This window comes from Falco naumanni, chromosome Z (assembly GCF_017639655.2).
Source record: "Falco naumanni isolate bFalNau1 chromosome Z, bFalNau1.pat, whole genome shotgun sequence".
Taxonomy (NCBI): Eukaryota; Metazoa; Chordata; class Aves; order Falconiformes; family Falconidae; genus Falco; species Falco naumanni.
In genome coordinates, this window is record NC_054080.1 from 63183689 (window position 1) to 63204141 (window position 20453).

The following is a 20453-nucleotide window of genomic DNA, read 5'->3' on the forward strand; positions in this document are numbered from 1 at the left end:
TCAAGTTTTGGTTTTCCTCTTAACTGGGACAAACCTAACCCTTCCAAATCAAACAGTTTTGGGACCATGCATTACTAAATTATACTGTAAGTGTTGGGATCACACCAAAAGATAAGGCAAACTTTGATCTTGCTACTTTAGTTATACATGGAAATAAAGCATATCTAAAGGATAAATGGAGATGGGAAACACTATATGACAGGCGAACTGGATCACTAATGTAAATAACAGTACTAATCAGAAAGACTACATCATAGAAAGAGTGCCGTTGTACATAGCAAGTGCCAGTTGATGTTGTCAGCATTTTGATACTTTCTGACATCAGCTGAAGTCAAGACAAAAACAGCCAACACCAAAAATTAGATCTTTCCATCACCTAATTATTTTTATATTACAAATAATTTAAGCATGTGATTTAATCATCAAATGTTAATGTTTGAGAAAGTTAGGTGGATTCTGGTGTAGCTGATACTTTGAAACATTTTATTTACTTTTAAATAAGAAAACCAAGCAATTAAAATAGAGGCTTGGTTGTATGTCTACCAAAGTAATTCAGAAACGCAGTACTCTCTTTACTTTTTGCTTTCTCTTCATATGATCTCTTCTGGTTATCTAGTTAATTATTTTGTCTGAAAAGAGAATGTCCTAATGATGTTTTCCTTTTTGAGGAGGTCTTGCACAAAGGAATGTAATTCACTATATGATCAAAGAAGCTGAAAAATTGAAAATTTATTTCTAGAATCTTAGTTTTTCCTATAAGTCACAAATGTGAACCCTACATTGCAAGGCACAGATTATGCCATTGTTATTCTTGATTCCATAAAGACAGAAAGCTTTCTTACTAAACAAATTTAGACAGTAAATTTATTTACTAAGTAAATCTACTTCCTTACTAAATAATCTACTTACTAAAGACAGTGAATGAAACTTTAAATGACATACACAAGATGACCTATAAAATACTGTAAAAACCACTTACCCTACATTTTAAAATCTTTCTTTTATTTAAAAGCTCAGTTCTTCTCTCTAAGTCTGAATTTTGGCAATACTGCCAAGTGAGCTGTTGTCCTGATAAATTAGCAAAGACAATCTGACTCCTGAACTTTTAAGGACAGATTTAAAAAAATTACTTAAGATTGAATCTCTACCTTGTTCTATTTTGATTGCTGCTGGCTTTAAAAAAATATTCAAACCAAGAGCTGGAAAAGGATTTAGAGATAGAAAAATATATTCCAAGCATGGATAAAGAAAACCAGAAAAGCAAGATTTGATTACTTACCTAGCTATTAATATACCTGGACTTTATTAGATACCACAGAAATCCCTTAGAAGCAGGGATGGGAAATTAAAAATTCTCTTTTTTTATAAAAAAAAACTTTTCCCAAAGACTATATCCTACAGGGCAACCCCTTTCAGCAAAGCTAGCAATTCACAGAAGAGAATATGATCACAGCTTCATATTTTGTTTGCACTCTTTCCCTCAACAATTGACATTTTTCAATTTGTTATATTGGTTGCACTAAATTCTGGTGTCAAAACACACAGTATTTATGGCAACTTTATGGCTATTTTATGCTACCAGTGGCAATATGCATCCACAGCTAGACAGAGGACGAGTAACATATTTTTCAGTTAAATATCTAATGAAAAGACCATGTGGTAATGCTGAGTAAATTCTGGTATTTCACAGTAGCTTTTCAATCATGTTTACATGTTTGGCATCATAAACTCATCTCTCAATTAAAGCTGTTCTTATATTTAATCCAGAATCCTTTATAATCCAAACCATATGCCAATTATACAACAAATCTCTCATCTATCTTTCAGTCACCACCTTTAAACAGTAAATGTTAATTCTATCTAAATATAGCAACAGTTTCCTTCAAGACCATATCAATTCAGTTTAATGAGTTTTTTACATTTATTCTTTGTGTGTGCGTTTTGTAATGGTACGTTGCCTACTACCAGAAAATTTTTCAGCTTCTTTGATCATATAGTGAACTACATTCCTTTGTGCAAGACCTCCTCAAAAAGGAAAACATCATTAGGACATTCTCTTTTCAGACAAAATAATTAACTAGATAACCAGAAGAGATTATATGAAGAGAAAGCAAAAAGTAAAGAGAGTACTGCGTTGCTGAATTACTTTGGTAGACACACAACCAAGCCTCTATTTTAGTAGCTTGGTTTGAAGACTCACAGTGACTGTAAATACAATGCTTTTGGTAATGCTTCCGCCTAAGTATCACCATTAACAGGATGCTTAGTTTTTCCTTCCCATCAAAACCTTATTCGGTTGACATCTTACCTTTCTTGTAAGTGGTACTTCACAGAATCTTGACAAACAGAACATCTAAGCATATTCCTCCCAAAACGCAGGATCAACCTTATCTACATCAGTCATAAGAAGTATTTGCTTAATTCATTATTGAGAAGTTCCACTTTGTAGGTCAGCTATCCCGGTACCTTTGGGAAGTTTTCCCTAACGTTTAACCTAAATCTCTTCAGCTGCAATTGAAACCTATTATCTCCTGTCCTCTCCACAGTGTTTCCATAGAACATGGAAAATCATTCTCCATAGTAGCCTTTAACATTCTTAATGATCATTAATGTATCTCCTTTTACAAAGTCACCTCTTCTCTAAACTAAACACAAAATTCTTACAATCTTCAAATATGCTTTCTAGATCATCAGTCACCTTTGTTGCTCTCCTCTGTCCTCCCTTGACATGCCTTGTACGGGTTTTTTTCAAGCACAATTGCCAAAACTGGGCAAAGGATTCAGGCTGAAGACTTGCTCAGGCTGAACAGAAAATGAGTCTGACTTGCATACAACAGTCCATTTTATATATTTTACGGTACAATTTAGTCTTTTTTAATAGCATGCCACTATCAGCTTACTCTCAGCTTTCTAATTATTATGTTTTCTGGATTTTAAGCTGCCCAAGTGCTACCTAACATCTTGTGTTTGTGCAACTCATCATTTGAGATACATACAAACCACTTACTATAACCCTTCCCCCCCTCCTCCCCGCCCAAGATCTCCCAAGGTAAATGTATTTTGTTTATCCTGACCTGGCTTTTAACCTTTATGAACTGACTCAGTCTACCAATCCCACACAAATATATCCTACCATAGCTAAAAGGCACACTTTTCTTCCAATTTAAACTGAATCAGATCAGTAAAAGCTCTAACATGGACTAGTGCAAGGGAAGAGAGTGAGCCACTCGGCTCTTCTGTTTAACAACCCCATGTGAAAATGCAACCTTATCACATGAGTTTGCTTTTTTTCTTTACTGTTTTCTTTCATCTTCCTCTTCCCTTGTCCCATGTATTTCCCATATATTTTTTTAGTCTGCAAATTTTGTAAAGGTAATCTGTTGTTTTCTCCAGATCACTAATAAACAGGTTCCCAGAAATCCTGCTTTCCAGTTTGATTACAAACAATTCTCTGAAAGCACTTTGTTAATCTTTTGTTGGTATTAATGTCTCTGGGACTGCTTTAGCCAACTCCCTAATATGCTTCAGTGAACACCATCAAGTTCCAATGATTTTAATGCACCTAATTTATTTAAGTAGTCTCTACTTGCTTGTTCTGTACTGGAATACTTCTTTCTATGCCAACTAATCATACGTAACCATATGATCAAAGTTGACCGCTGTGCTAAAGAGAATGAAAACAAGCATTCAAGTTTATTTCCTCTTTGTTTAGCCAAAGACAATGAACTCTCTTCTTGCTCATTCATCTCCTGTTACTGTATTTTCATTAATCATTTTGCCCTTCACCATTTGCATCTCATGTAATTTTTTTAATTGTATCTTAAAGTTTAGAAAATGTTTATTCTTAGAATTTTTAGTGTAGCTACTCCAAGAACTTTCTGAATAGGTTCTTTCCTGCCACATATCTTTCTCATCAGCTACTGTAACAGACTCCTTCCTGTGCTCTGACAGTAATCACAACAAGGAAAACCAAGATTTTTCCAAAAAGATTATTTTGACCATTAGCTGTTACCTACAGATTGACAATAGGATTGTCTTCCACCTGCTTATTATTTCAAAGAAAGTAAAACCCCCAACAACTCTGGCATTTAGGTTCCCTTTCCTCAAATGAAAGGTATCCTTCAAAACTGTACCATAGTAGTAACTATGAGTATTGGCCAAGTATTACTTTAGTCTGTCACTGTAAAGGTGGATTTACTCAAATTACTCTGCAGTAAGTCCTCTGACTTAACTGGCACCAGAACAGGGATAACGTTGAAGCAATAGTATTACATGCCATACATGGCACTACTAAAAGTAATTTATCATATATGTACAGAAGGACTACTCTTTACCTTTTGTGCTTGCAGTTCTTTTATTACATGGCCAGTGATAGCATTCCTTGTCTTGCCAACAATAGTTTATATCAATTCAGTAACTGAGCATGATTACTAGGACTTTTTCAGAGCTGCTGCTTTGTAAAATTTGGTGCTAGGTTTCATACACAAGTACAGGATACTATATTTTTCATTTTCCCAAACTGGCTGCTGACCAAGCTCATCTGTTGCTCAAGAGAGTCCATGAATTTTTCTAGAAATTATAATTTCTATCACTCCTATAAATTGTGTGTCACTTGGATTTTTTTTCTGAATAATTTTATTTTTTCTTCCATATTTCTTATGGTATTGAGAACTGGACCAAGAATCCACTCCAGAAACATATCTAGCAACACCAGTGTGCTTAAAAAACAGTCCTTTTTCTTTTTCTTCAGTTCAGCTATTAAAGGGTGACACATCCACCTGCACTAAAACATGCACTTTACATACTATTATAAACTTAGCAACTCATGCACATTTAGAAAGAAATAGAATATATTTTTTTTCTGACCAGGAAGCAGGCATTGAAAGACCCCATTCTGCTTAGGTTTATGGAAAACGCACATGGAACTGACGTTCTGAATTTGAGTTCCACTGGTGTCCTAAGATGCACAAAAGTTTGAAGTCAGCAGCTTTGAGTTCAAAGTTAACCATCTGCATTTAAGTACCTTTTCAAGTCAGAATGCCAAGAAGACTTTCTAAGTCATGTTTGAACAGGTAAATACCCAGCTGTGGTGGGTTGACCATGGCTGGATGCCAGGTGCCCACCAGGCTGCTCTATCGCTCCCCTCCTCAGCAGAATAGAGGGGGGAGAAAATAAGGTGAAAAAAACTGTTGAGGTCAAGATAAAGGCAGTTTAATGAAGCAACAGCAGAAGTCACATGCACAGAAGCAAAGGAAAATAGTTGTTATTCTCTATTTCCCACCAGCAGATGATGCTCAGCCACTTTCCAGGAAGCAGGGCTTCAGTACCTGTAGCGGTTTCTCCAGAAGACAATCACCATAAACAATGAATGCCCCCCCCTTTGTCCTCCTCCTTTCTCCTTAGCTTTTATATCTGAGCAGCCGTTACATGGTATGGAATATCCCCCTGGTCACTTTAGGTCAGCTGTCCTGGCTATGTCCCCTCCTGGTATCTTGCCCCCTTCTCCCCCCCCGACTGGTGAGGATGAGGGGAAGGTTGGAGAGACAGCCTTGATGCGGGGTGAGCCCTGCTCAGCAGCAGCCAGAACCCTGGTGTGTTATCACCACCTTTCCAGCTACCAAACCAAGCACAGCACTGTGAGGGCTGCTGTGGGGCTCAGCAAGACCCAATATACCACCAAAGAATTCAATCATACACCATGGTACTTCAAATCCAGAAGCTTGCCCAACTTGGAAGGACAAATATTACCTCATCTGAAAGAATAAATGCCACCTGTACAATTTATTTATATGCTGGCATCCTTACATTACTACCATTATTAAGGAAATTCAATTTTATTGGAAAAAAAATTCTAAATTTCAACAATATGGTGTCCACATTTAACCACATATAACACAAAACTACTAAAAACTTCAAAATTGGAATGTTAACTGGAGATCTACACAACACCTGATGTAATATACTCTTACCTTCCTTTTCTTTGGGTTTTAAAGCTCGCTCTTCTTTTTTCTGCTTTGCTTCCAGCAGTTCACGCTTCAGCTGTCGCACTTCTTTCCGTAGCTCCTCACTGCAAAGAGAAAAATATTTACAAGAATTTATCTTCTGGGAATCTAAAGCCACTTAGAAAAAACAGAATTGAAGTCAATGGGCAGTAAATCTCTGATACAAACAAGGAAAGGTACTGACTCAGCAATGCTAGGGACATGGCTTAAAAATCAATTAGAACCTAAGAAAGTTCATATTTTCATCAGCAGAGACAACAAAAGAACAGAACAGATGGCAACAGCATAGCAGAAGCTACACTAAGGCATGTTAACAGCTTTTAACGACTACATTTCTCCTTTTCCATCATGAAAAGAAAGCCATAGAGGAAGGATAAAAAGACAGTTTTAACCCAAGTAACTCCATTGCTTTTATATAAATTGGGGGTAATACGGAAGCAAGCTGCATCACAACACTAATCTAGTACTCTGTAACATTTTCTTACAGAAGTTGTACAGCAGAATCAACACTCATGTCAATAGAAGTATGTTTGCAATATTTAGAATGTCAAAATGCAGTGACAGGAACCCAGGAAGAGGGGGTTACAAGTGGCACTTATGAGTAACAAAGCCTAGCACATCAGAAGTTTTCCTGTAAGAGCAACAACACGCTCCTTCTCTTAGTTGCCTTCAGCTATTACGGTATGAAGAACAAACTAGCTAATGACAACTGTTCAGTGCACACACACCCCCCACACACCCCTCCAGTGTGTGTGGTTTTTTTCCCCCTCCTGTGGAAAGAGGTTTCTGCACAGAACACAGAAGGTCCTAATTCCTACACGGCCTAATTCTGAAATGCCTTTTCAAGCTCTCTCTATGATCAGTACTGTGTCAATAAAGGACTTTGATACTTCGCTCCTTAGAGGCTCCATGCTTCCTACAGTTATTATTCCTAGGCTCACTTTACCAAGTTAAGTTGATGAGCAGGGTAATCCAAAAAGTCTGCGTGCTGAAGAGGAAGCCACAAGTACTGACTGGTAGAAATGTCAGGCCATACTCACAAACCAGATTTACTGGAACAGAACTAGAAATAACTAACGTTCTGTAAACAGGAAAATGTCAAATTGATGGAGTAGAATTAAAATAAGGGACTACAAATCAGTCTGTACCTGCGCCCTACATTTGCACTGAGGTTTCATATAACCTAGTAGTTGGTTTGTAGCCAATTATGCAGTTGCCACCTGTCCCTGGAAAGTTTCTGTCACTACACAGGCTCTGTCCCCTCCAAGCTTGCCTCACTGCTCTCTCAGTCCCGCTGCTACACTGCAGGCTCTCCTCTTGCTCTTGCTCCCTGTTCTTCATCTTCTTGCCACTTCCTGCAGCCTCAAAGCTGTCCTCCCTCCTCCCTCAACACAGAGAGGTACTTCCACAGCAGGTGTAAACTCATTCTCTGACTACTTACCACCATTTTGAAGGGCCAAAACACACAAATAGAAAACAAAGAAGTGACATGCAACTGTTTTTTCTTTTCCAGAAATGGCATTGCCAATGTTGCATACAAAACCAAGAAGTACTTCCGTCCTGTATTTCATATTTTGAAAACAGAAAAGTAGCCAATCCTTTAAAACTGATCTATTATCTCCACAGTTTGTGAAGAATATTTCAGTGAAATTGCTTAAGCACCAATCTGGATTCTATCTTCCAGAAATTTCTTCTAAAGCTAGATGACATGGACCAAATTTCCTACAACCAGTGATTTTTTTATATAACTTTTGCAAGTTAATTACATTTTATAGTAAATGAAAGCCGTAACTTTCCAAATATGTAAGCTTATACATAAACAACAGCTTTTACCCTTTTACCTGAAGTAGCTTAGCCTAACTATTTTTGTGTAATCACTACAATCTCTTAACCGTATAACCCTCAGTATCTTTTTCTGACTGAAGTTGGAAGATCCTGAAAGACAGCAGCTCTTAAACAACTTTACTGATAGGCTGAGTACAATGGTCATAACAGTCTCAACCATCTGTTCTGTATTCAAGATCAAGCAAAGAAATAACTGTGTGTATATGCGTGCATGCATACAATAAACTATGTATTAAGTGTTTCTGAAGACAAGAATTATAAAGCATATTCTTTTTCTCTAAGTAATATTGCCAATACTTTCTAGGATACTTAATTCCAGAAAGCACTGTAAGAAAAAAGAAAACCCAAAAAACTGCCTGTTGAAGTCCAATTTTAGAATGACACAGCAATAAAAAAAGATTATTCCTTTTTCCTACTCATACTAAAGTTTACTGAAATCAGAATATTTGTTCTGCAGAAAACTTTTTTTTTAAAAAAAGTCAAACTGTTTCAGGACAAACTGTCTAACTCCAGAATTTTCAGGTTGCTTCCTCAGAATAAATACATTTTTTTAATCTATAAGACTTCTAGTGAAATCAGGTCTAGGAATCCCTTTGAATTATCTGGTTCAGCTGTGGCTTGATTTGAGAGGACTGTGCATTAGTTTCCTAGGACTGACAGGAACTCCAGAATCTAGGAGCTACAAGACCTTGGGTAACTTCAGGCTGAAATCTAGTTACATACTAAAGACATCATGCATGGTGAAGGCATCAGCTTTCCTAGTAAACTATTTGAATGCATGATCAAAAATCACCTCTACACTGTTATCTTAGCCACCACTCAGGCTTCCCTTTAGCAAACTAAGTAATTTATACTTCTTTAAGAATTCTTTTTAAAGGAGAGGATGTTCTCCCAGCTTTAATCCACCATCTATTTCAGGACACCCTGCAGTGTGTTCCACAATCTTTTTGAACATCAGCTTCAGAATGAGACATACTGATGGGTTCCAGCATTCCTGTAGGGCCCTGCCGATAGTGCACTTGGCACCTTAGTTTTAACTCACCAAGGAACACATGGTTGTCACTGCACTGACCACTCACATGAGTTTCCACAGTGACACTAAACCCACCTCTTAGTCACTTCTTTCAAAAATGTCACTCAGCAGTTGTACTATCCTGCAGCTACAACCCTGCATTTCTAATTTCCAGCCTGGTATTTAATTGTATGACAAGAGGGTTTTTATGTCATTATGGCCACTTAGGTATTCAATTCAAATTATTTGTAATGGTCTGTTCCCATGCATCCTATCATTTTCTTATAAAGTCTTTTTAAACACAAAGATATCAGTGGTTTTTAAACAAATGTTTGATACAAGTCTACCTGTACTATAAACACTACACCAACAGTTATTTTTGTAAATCAAAAAAGTCAATCCTTTTTAAACCTGTCATCCCCTTCCTCCAGTTTCCCCAAAAGGCAACACAAGTTATCTACTACTTGAAAAATCACTCTAACCAGCATTGGATGCAACTTCAGCCTATTTTTTTTTTCCTGAAGAGCGTACCAAACAAAGCATTCTGCTATACCTGGTTAGGAGTCAAGTAAGGTTAACTTGTCTTTATTTCTCTACATCATACCTTTTGCCATGATTAGACTCTGAAATAGTAGTTCTGGTCATTGGAATTCTCACGATTTTCCATTTTTTATTAAAAATGAACATCAGTACAGCAGAAAGCATTGCATTTTCAGCAACATTTTTAGACTAAGTTAGCTAGGCCTGTTACCTGAAAATGCTTAATCATGAAAGATGCTGCCCAGCTTCCTGCTTTCTAATGGATGTGAACTTTTTACTCCTTTCTTCCACACACAGAACATTATGAGTAATTTTAAATTTTCTATATAATGATTTTACCATTTTAATATAGGAGATGACTTAATGCATAACCTACCTCAGGTGTCCCCCCACCTGCTTTTTCATCTAAACTGTTTAAAAGATGCCTCCTTGCTTACTTTAAGCATCATGGTAATGTAATCAAGTTATCATTGACTCTTTTGGCCTTTCCTGTTGGTATCTGTATTTTAATTTGACATATTCATAGCCATATCAGTATTCTTTTTCACTGATTTCATATTTCTTTTAAACCAGAACGTTCCCTTCCCAGTGTGATTTTATTCCACATTCGATTTGGATATCCCAGAACAATCCCTATATTTTGACAACACTTCATTCTGTCTTTGATCTCCCATTTCAACAGTTCAATGTCTGGATGGAGATTAGTGGCAAGTGGTGTCCCTCAGGGGATACCATATTGAGACTGTCTAGTATCTTCATCAATGACACAGACAGTGGGATTGAGTGCAACCTCAGCAAGTTTGCTGATGACACCTGAGGGATGAGATACCATCCAGAGGGACCTGGACAAGCTCAAGAAGTGAGCCCATGTGAACCTCAGGAGGTTCTACAAGGCCAAGTGCAAGGTCCTGCACCTTGGTCACAGCAACCCCTGGTATCAGTGCAGGCTGAGGGATGAAAGGATTGAGAGCAGCCCTGTGGAGAAGGGCTTAGGGCACCAGCAGATGAGAAGCTCAGCATGAGCTTGCAAAGTGCACTTGCAGCCCAGAAAACCAACCATATCCTGGGCTGCGTCAAAGAAGCATGGCCAGCAGGTTGAGGGAGGTGATTCTGTTCTGCTTTGTTAAGACCACATCTGGTGTGCTGTGTCTGGCTCTGGGGCCCTCAGCACAACAAAGACACAAATCTGTCAAAGCAGGTCCAGAGGAGAGCCACAAAAATGATCAAAGGTCTGGGGCACCTTTCCTGTGAGGAAAGGCGGAGTTGGGGGTTGCTCAGTGTGGAGAACAGAAGGCTCCAGGGAGACCTTATTGTGGCCTTTCAGTACTCAAGAAAGATGGGGACAGACTCTTAGTAAGGCCTGTAGCAATAGGATAAGTGGTAATGGTTTTAAGCTAAAAGAGGCTGGATTCAGATTAGATAAAAGAGATTTTTTATGAGGGTGGTGAGACACTGGAATGGACTGCACAGAGAGGTGGTAGACACCCCATCCCTGGCAACATTCAAGGTCAGCCTGGATGGGGCTCTGAGCAAATTACAGAGTTGAAGATGTCCTTGCCCATGGCAGGGGGGTTGGACTAGATGACTTTTACATGTCCATTCCAAGTCAAACCATTCTATAATTCTGTGATTCAACCATAAACACTATTTGTCTGCTAATCTCTAAGCCAGCAGTAAAGTGGATCAACATATCTCAAACAATTCAGCTTGCACCTAATGACTGTGAACCCTTAACTCCAATACAGCAGAAGTACCTTCGTTATTTATTTGCAGTTTTATGTACTTCATGGTGAAGCAGGCCTCAGACACGCAGAAGTATTGGTCTGAAAAATCTTCCTCTATTTTCTATGATCCCAAGGTTAAAAGATTTTTTTCATTGATTATTTCAATACATAATCTTCAAAAGTTTCTTGACTCCAAGTCTAAAAATATTTCAGAGATTAATGTCACAAGTCATATAATGTTATAATATCCTAGAAGCCTAGAGACATCCCCACGGCTGGACAGACTCCACACACAATCTGCTGGAGACTGCCTACCCTTAATCCTCCTACTGAATTTGAAAGAAAGAAGATTTTGGCAGATCAGGATTCCATCCCAACCAAATGCAGTGGGAAGCAGTGGGTTGAACACAAGACTAAAGGTTAATAACATAACTCTTAGCCCGGTTCTGTCACTAAGGATCTAACCCACAACTGAACAAGGACAGACTTCCTATGCTGCACCCGTAGCTGACGAGCTGTGAGCAAGCATAGATCCAAAAACTCAAGGTGGTATGCTGTGGTATAGAGTTTCAGTACATTAGGCCTGCAAAACCCACTTACAGTGCTTGTTTACTATACAGATCTTCCATCTCTCAGCTTTTATCTGTACTGGTATTAAAGCTTTATATTTCAATACACTTTTCTCTTAATAGTAGGGGGTTTTGCAGTTATCTTTACAACATCGCATATTCCACGCTCCAGCTTTCTAATAAATCTATTTTGGTTTTCTTTAGCATTTTAAATCAGGAATTAATACTTAGTTAATAAGGAATAAAATAAATTGGAAATTTAGCCAAATATTCTAAGTTAAATAAACCTTTTTTCCAAGCGCCATGTACTGAAGGTGTCTTGCTGCAAGTAATAAGGGTTCCTCTGAATTTACAAAGTAACTTCTTAATTCAAAAAGGAGAAGTTCTGTATTTGTCTTCACTTTGGCAGAGGAAAAGAGAACTGATTACAGAAATAAACACTACTTGTGATTTTGGTGTAAGTGACCATATAATTATACTTGCTACGCACAAACACAAACCTACCCATCTTCTTCTATATACATACATACATACATATATATATGTATGTCTCTTTGTACTTGCAGGCTCATGCACATGTATATATAAACCATAACTGGCTGTATTTATTTAAGCATATAAAATCTGTAACTAATAAAATATATACGATACACAGACACAAATAAGACCTAGAGAAGCACAGGACCTTATTCAGCTGTGATTTAGGGAAAAGGTGGGTGCATATATTTGAAACTGTAATTTAGATATTCCCCATCCAGTGATGACAAAGCTCAGTAGATGCTGAATTTCACTTGATACCATTCCCATCACAAAATGCCTGAAAACTTTGCCTTCTATATATTTCCAAATGTATTCCAACTCCAGTCTAAACTTCACTACAATTCAAGAGTATTCACCTTTCCCCCTCTAAACGGCACCTAAGCCCCTAGGGCCAACCTGCTTGAGGTTATCCTAGCACACAGTCATCACTGACCCTGCACACACAATATTAAACAAGGCCACATTCTTTCAAAACTTAGGTACTCAGATGGTGCCAAAACTATACAGAGAGCCTCACAGTCAGAGGATTCACTCAGGTAAATGTGAATTTATAATGGAGAAACTGTTCAGTGACTGAACAACTGAAAGGTTATGATGTATTCTGCATCATTGGACTGTGTGTTTTTCTAAAAGATATGCTGTAGTTGAAACAAGAATTTATTCAGGGAAGTGCTGTCTTCTGTAATAAAAAGTATTACATTAAATTATTATTTTTGATGGCATAGCATGTTATTTCCCTTCCTCTTTTTATGGTGTTATAATTACGTTGGTTTTATTGTTTTTAAAGGCCATTTCCTTTCATTTGCTTTTGCTGTCTTCTCATTCAGTATCATCAGAGGAAAATTACTAACTGGTATCCGTAAATAGTAACATTATTTAGTGAGTGTTGTTCAAAGTATACATATCAGAACAAGAAAAAAAAATACTCTTATTCAGTTTACTTCACATTTTTAAAATGTTATCTATAATAAAAGCATGTCAAGATTGTCACATAAGTTTAATTTTTACACGAGCAGCATCCTTTAACACCTTAATAAAATAAAATTAATACTGAAGTACTTTAATATACTTTAACACTGGTCATGTTAATTTCATGGCAGAATAGATTATTCTAGTTTAGTTTAGATAAACCAAGTAAAAATCGAGCTGTAGTACAACTGTATCCCTTCATAATGTAAGCTAATAGCCTGGAAGGAAGTCCTGGATTAAACGCAGTTGCATTTCTTTTCCCAAAGGTATTAAGGTAAAAAGCACATTCCATGTTCTCTTTCTTAAATTTACTAATGATAATTTTCAATGCCTATGATATCAATAGCACCCATGATTTATATGGTAAGGTCATTGTAGAACAGACAAGTGGACACCTTAATATCAGGAACAATGAGGAAGAACCCCTGTTCAGATGACAGCTTTCAGTTTCTGCTAGATACTAAAAAAAATGCATAATGCATTGTTTGAAAATTCCAATTCTAAGTTAAAATACAAGTAGTATTTCTAAATAGACCACTAACAATAAAATGAAACAATATAAAATGTCAGACTTGTACAACTACCTGATGTGCAGAATGTGTGGAAGAATCAAGAGAAATGTCTGCTCTAAAATGTCAGATTTGAAGCCTTTTCTGATATTCCCCCTTCTGCCCCTTGGGGTACCTGCAGAACATAGAGTTCTTGGAATGGATAGTAAATTCCCCCATTTCTATGTAAAAATAAGACCTTTCTAGGGTTCAGGGATCTTATTTTTGTCTGGATTACATTATTGTTCATCTCTGACACTGCAAAAATTTTACAGCTGTAAAAATGAGAAAAAACCCTGTAGGTTTGGAAAACACACTGTGTCTTTTTGCCAGCCTTATTTTGCTGTAGAAATCAGATATATGTCTGTCTGACTTCTGCAAATGCTACACCACAGTCACATCTCAAGTAAGATGATGATACAAAAATGGTGGGAGACATATTCAGCAGGTCTTGACACTGGAAACCTGTATTTTAATATATAGCTGCTGGGCCCTGTGTGGACACATGTGCTAACACTAATGCTAACATTTAATGCTGGTTTTGATTCTAACAGTAATTGGTAAACTACAGTTTGAAATTAGTACTGTAAGTCTTTGTTTAAACTCCTGCACTAAAAGAATTTATGGACAAACTACCAATATTTATAGATTTTATCTAGGACTACTGAAAGACTTCAGTGCTGCAATCTAATAGGACTGGCATGATCAAAGACTATTGTCTTTCCATTTCCATAAACCTGAGTATGAATAAGCAGATCACATAATTAAAGCATCAGATAACTGGCACTCTATTTTAATGTAATTAGGCATATTGGATTATAAATGACACTGTATGTCATTTATGCCATCACAGCACTAACCAATGAATTCTCATTTGCTGAAACTGATGAAGAACATTACCATTTTACTCTGTTGGGAGAAGCTTAGCAAAACAGCAGTGCCCACAGGCAGAGCATGAAGTATAAACTTGTGCAAGAAGAAGAAAGATATAACGGGGGAAGTGATCTATTCCATTATGGCAACTAAGACAGACGGAGAGGGGAAAAAAACCCACAGGTTTCAGTGCACATGAGCTCTTCTTCAGCTAGTTTATTTTTCTTCCAGTTTGCTTAATAAAAGGTATTAGCTTTCCCTACGAACTTTCTTTGCTTACATTGTTCAGCCACCAGTCACACTGCCAGAAACTGCAGATGTATGCATTAGGGCACATATAGAAGCATATATCATAGTTTTAACTTAAAGCTGATTTTATGCATTATCTGCACATCTACGTTCAAAGCAGGTTCTGGAACAGACAGAAGAACCTAAATTTTCACAATGTAAGAGAAGAACCTAACTGTGGCTAATGTAAGACAGCAACACCATTAAACTAAAACAAATAAACAGAAAAACTGGAGGAGATTGCCAGCATCTCTCATCCAGGTCAATAGCATATGTATCTGGATTCTAAATGCTTAGTTAATGCTTCACAGAAATGCACTTGCCTTTATTCTTTTTTTGTAATTACACACCACACTGGTCATTCACAGCTGTTGTAATTAAGAGGTTTCCCTCCTCTGTCACTTCTGGATGACAGCTTGCAGGGTAAATTCGTCATGATCCTATGACTGTTAAGCTTCACCCTATTTCTATTATTCAAGCTTTGAGATCATCCAATTTTCCATTAGGATATTCCTACCCAAATTAATCCCATCTCATTACATTACTTTCCAACTCTGTACTATTTACGAGATTATTTTAACAAACTTTGGGGGTTTTGTTTTGTTTGTTTTAATATTTAAAGTATTACCGAAAACCTGAAATAAAAACTGTTCTAATAAATTTGACCCAAAACAATAGCTGCTCTTTCAACATCATTTATATTCTCCTTTAACCAACTTCTTACCTATCTTACAGTTCTTGATCTATATTCCCCTCGCTTTCATTTTAACCATTTCCTCCAGCTTAGTCCAGAATAATGTTTTATCATATATATTTAGCCTAGAAAAAAAGCTTCTTTTTCTCAGGAAATACCTAGAGACAGGCTACTTTTGCAGAATCTGTTTTAGTAAACCAATTCAACACATTTTTTCTATTAGCCACTAATTGTTTTCTTTAATTATTCTTACTTTCAAATCTAGAACATTATATCATATTGTTCTACCATTTTAGAGGAAGCAAACCAAATCTGTAAGTCAATATGAAAACTTACAAGGGTGGTTTCACCAGGCAAGTCAGACAAGTTCTAATGTTTTAGATAAAAGTAGTAAATGCTTTAAAAGTAACACAGATGCTTCCTGTGAAACAAAAAAATATTAGATGCAATGCAAACCTCACAAAAAAGGGGACCAGAAACACAAGGAATTTAAGTGTGACTGAAGGACAAAGTTTAAGAGGTTACTCAAACCAAATAATTTTGTATCTGTAAATCTAAAGCCAGGGCTGTCAGGACAGATTGTAGCAGGTCACATGTTAAAAGATGTATAAAAGGGGCTATGATGAGTTTTAAAGAGGAAACAGCTGAAGGTATTAATGCTAAAATGACTGAATTAATTAAAACAAGAAAACATAAGAGAAGGAAGAGGTCACTAGGTCACATGGGATTAAAGGGAACAATAAAGGAAAACAAAACCACTGCCGATAAGATAAATGACTGATTCATGACTGATTCGTGTCAGCTTTCTCAAAAGAAGGTGCTAGGGAGAAAACTCTTAAGTATCTGACCTGACTTGGGCATAAAGATGAGACAAGATCAGAGACAGAGGTGTCAGGAGAAGAAATACCAACATATTAAAGTGTGATAAAACTCTGGAGTACATCCTCTGGAAGGATGTCGGGAATGGCTGTTCCATTAACTCACCTTAAAAACAATGTTGTATCAGATGACTAACAAACACTGTATCTTTAGAACAAAAGGGATGACCAAGGAAAAACAGTAAACCTCATGGCAGCTTCTGGTGAGTTGTTTTAAGTAACTAATACAATGAACATAAGCTTGTACAGTAAGTCTCTGTGCTATCTCAATGAACTAGCAGTTTCATGCCAATGTGTTGGTGAAAGTGTGGATGAACTGAGTAATGGATAAGGTGAACAGCTCTAAATATTCAAACAGCCTTCACAAATGAGTCTAAAAAAAAAAAAGAGAGAAAGCAAATGGTGAGAAATGGATTGAAAACAAAGCACATGCTGAAAAAAATAGCCGAATTGAGAAAAGAATAAGCAATAAACTTTTGATATGGCAAAATTAATAGTTCAAATTAAATACTCTTAAAAAACTGAGTGAGGTACTTGATGGTGACATTTCCAGAAGATCCAAAATCAGGTGCTCAGTAAAGCCCAGTCAAAATTCAGTGATTTCTCATGCTTGTAACTCAGGAATGGAGAATAGAACAAATGGCCACAGTCAGGTTCTCAGAAATTCTGATTGACCTGTCTTCCAAAATTGAAGGAGACTACAGAAGGAAATCCTCATACACCTTACACAGCTCTAAAGTAACAAAATGAGTTCAAAATGAATTCATGAAAAGCCTCTGAACTTTACTACTGACAGCTCAATGAAGACCTCTACTAATACATAGTTGTGGAAAAGAGTAACATGAAAGGTACAGTTATTAAGCAGAATAATACAAGAAGTATTTTAGTGGCACTATCAGAGACAGCCAATACTGTTCAGTTTAGAATACTATAAATGAATCTGGATAACCCATGTCAAAATGGCCAACACAGTAATACAGGAAACTCCAGAAAGGATAACAAAGATTATTCCCACCATGAAAAATCGCCCCTGACATGAAGATGGAATTACTCACTTCAGAAAGAAAATTAAACAAAGGAAACATGAAAAAAACCCAGGAAACCCACAAATGCTACAGACTTCTAATATCTGAGTCAAGGAGACTGTAAAATCTCAGTAATTTAGGAAAAAAAGATAAAATATTTTTCACTCTTCAGATAAGACCACACAATTCTTTCACAGACAATTTCTTTGGAGTAAGAGCCTTCACATTATTAAAAGTATCTCAGACATTTACATGAAAACCAGGAACATCTACTTAGAACAACTAATGCTAAAAATGAATTTCAGGAATGTAAGACTTCATTCCTTGGCACCATCTAATTATAAATCAGCTGATGTGTATTGCTGATGGATTCCTCTCCCACTTCTCTGAGGCAAACTGTACTGGCCAATACATCGTCAACAGAGGCAAAGACGCTTACGACAGCAGCATATGCCTAACAGAGATTTTCCTCTCCAAATCTCACTCTGACTCTCCATTTTATGGTAAGTGCCATGAATGCTCACAATTACCAAGTACCAAAATATTTATATCTGCATCAGAGCCTTCAAAAGAAAATAACATGAGGAATGATGAAAATAGCTTTCTAGATACTCTATTAATACCAGTATACCATAGGATATCAAATATCTAAATAGACAGATTGAACTAAGAGCACAACATACACCAATTACATATCACTGTTTCTTGGAAACTGGGTAAAACACTTGCTCTGAGTTTTGCCTGCTGTTTCCCAACATCTGATAAAAATTTATAACAGATGGGAATGATTGCAAAGTGAACAGCACTCCCTTCATGTTCTCCATTCTGCTCATTTAATCACAAACACACTGAATCTGATAGTAATGAAACAATAGACTTGTTGTTGATGAGATCACCAAATTACTTCCATAAAAACCTATCAGACACTGTAAAATATAGTCACCACAGACATACAGAATCCTTTTCTGACCTGCCACAGCACCTGTCTATACAAAATAGTAAATTCAGTCACAGGAGCAGCCTTAAATAAAACAAACATTCAACTTTACTTGATTTGTAATTATATTGAAAAGCCAGATTCAAAAAAGACAATCTTGCCAACAATGTTTCACAGTTAGCTGGCTTAGACATTTCTAGATTTTAACATTCTTCCCTATTACGAAATGGCAACATTATTCCCAAGTGAGTCTGCTCTGCAGTCTCTATATAATGCATATTTTATATAAACAAATCCTATTCAAATATTCTGCTACTGCAAACTACAACTGAGAACCCTGAGTACACAGTGGTTAACAGTTCTAATCATGTAAAAAAAGGCTTGAAGTTAAGCATGTGCTGAGGTGTTTGCAGGATCAATGCCAAATTGTCTGAAAGATCAGCTAAACATTCTACTCAACCTACCTATTGTAACCCTCCACAAGCAAGTAGATTCTCTTTTTTTACTAAGACTGAAAATGAGCAGATCTCTGAAGAGAAATAAAATAACTTAATCTTCTAAAACTCAACTTTACATACAACTGCTTTTCTAGACATAAAAATGTCATCAACTTAGTATCAGTTTAAAGACTGATTTGCAGAATGTTTCAAGTCTAGAAGCAATCACTGAGCCTCACTCAAAGCTAAAAAAAACATCCTCTTTCCAATAGTATTATCTGAGCCTCAAAAGATCCAACAGGGTGATTCATCCAGCCTGAAGATCCTTCCTGGCTGCCCCTCTTCTAGGGGCTCCTCTGATCCAGACAAGAGAGAGCAGACTGGAAAGAATTTTTCTGGCAGGAAGAAAAAAAAACTGAGCTGGAGCACTGCCTTTCCCAAGCGCTCTTGTCACATGAAGGGACCACATGTACATGATGCGACAGAGTGAAGGTGCAGGACTTTCTGGGAAAGTCAAAAGCCGGGATTTCCACTGTCAGAACAATTTCTCTGTCTTACAGCATACTTCTTGTCTAAGTGTGAGGGGCTCCTGAAGACAGAGAGTGCTAGGTAGGGGCTGGATGAGATGCTCTGGCAGCAGCATCCTGCTCCTTGTTTCTCATTTTCTGTTAAAAGGCAGAAAACACAGGCACGCAGTAAACACAGCACTTCAGGGAACTGATCCTCAGAGATGCACTGTACAATGCATTCACAATCAGCCAAGTAGTATTTAGAGAATTGTCTCTCTCTGGAAAAACTGTGGCTCACGCACCAGTCAAGCACCATAGCTCAGTCTACAACTACTTCTGTATCAGAACACAAGGATGGTTAAGAGAACCTTTTAAGAACCCTGTGCGTTATTTTTATGATCCCCTGTATCTAAATATGCTGACAGATGGAGCAGACCACTTTTAGTTGGGATTTCAGTGAGAATGGGCCATGAAGTCCCTCTGGCTGTCCACTGAAACAAGAAATCCCTCATGTCGCACCACTTCCCAAGTTTGTTCTTGATTCAGAATCCAGACATTAGAGACAGGATGTGATGAGAGATGCTGGATATGGACATTTCATATGGAAGGTAAATTATAATGTAATTAGAGATTTGAATGAACCTGAAAATGATATCTAAACAAATACAGGACAGAAATGTCTTCAACAGAATGTAAGCTACGGGTGTTATTCACTATTTTTCATATGACAAGGACTTGCTGGTATAAAATGAAACTGCAGGCAGCAGATTTAAAATAAACAAGAGGAAATATTGTCCACACTGGCTACAATCAAATTGAGGAATGTACTGTCACAAGACGTCATACAGACCAAAAGCACAAACAGGTTAAAGCAGCTACATCTATTCACAGAAGAAAAATACACCGAAGAATATTAAACACAACAGGCCAAATGAACCTTCTGACTAAATAAACCCTAAAATCGCAATTGTTGGCAACAGAAAAAGTTCCCCCATAGTATCTTAGAACTGACCTGCTTCTGGCCACTGTCAAGAGACAGGATATTTGGCTAAATGCATCTTTG

General features: G+C 37.1%; 1 protein-coding gene across 1 annotated transcript in view; it reads right to left on the reverse strand.

The window, feature by feature from the left end:
- Positions 1 to 20453, reverse strand: part of CWC27 (CWC27 spliceosome associated cyclophilin) — a 127466-nt gene that overhangs the window by 39852 nt on the left and 67161 nt on the right. The window contains exon 11 of the mRNA XM_040579032.1: positions 5970 to 6067. Coding sequence (XP_040434966.1) covers positions 5970 to 6067 — 98 coding nt within the window. The remainder of the gene's footprint in view (positions 1 to 5969; positions 6068 to 20453) is intronic.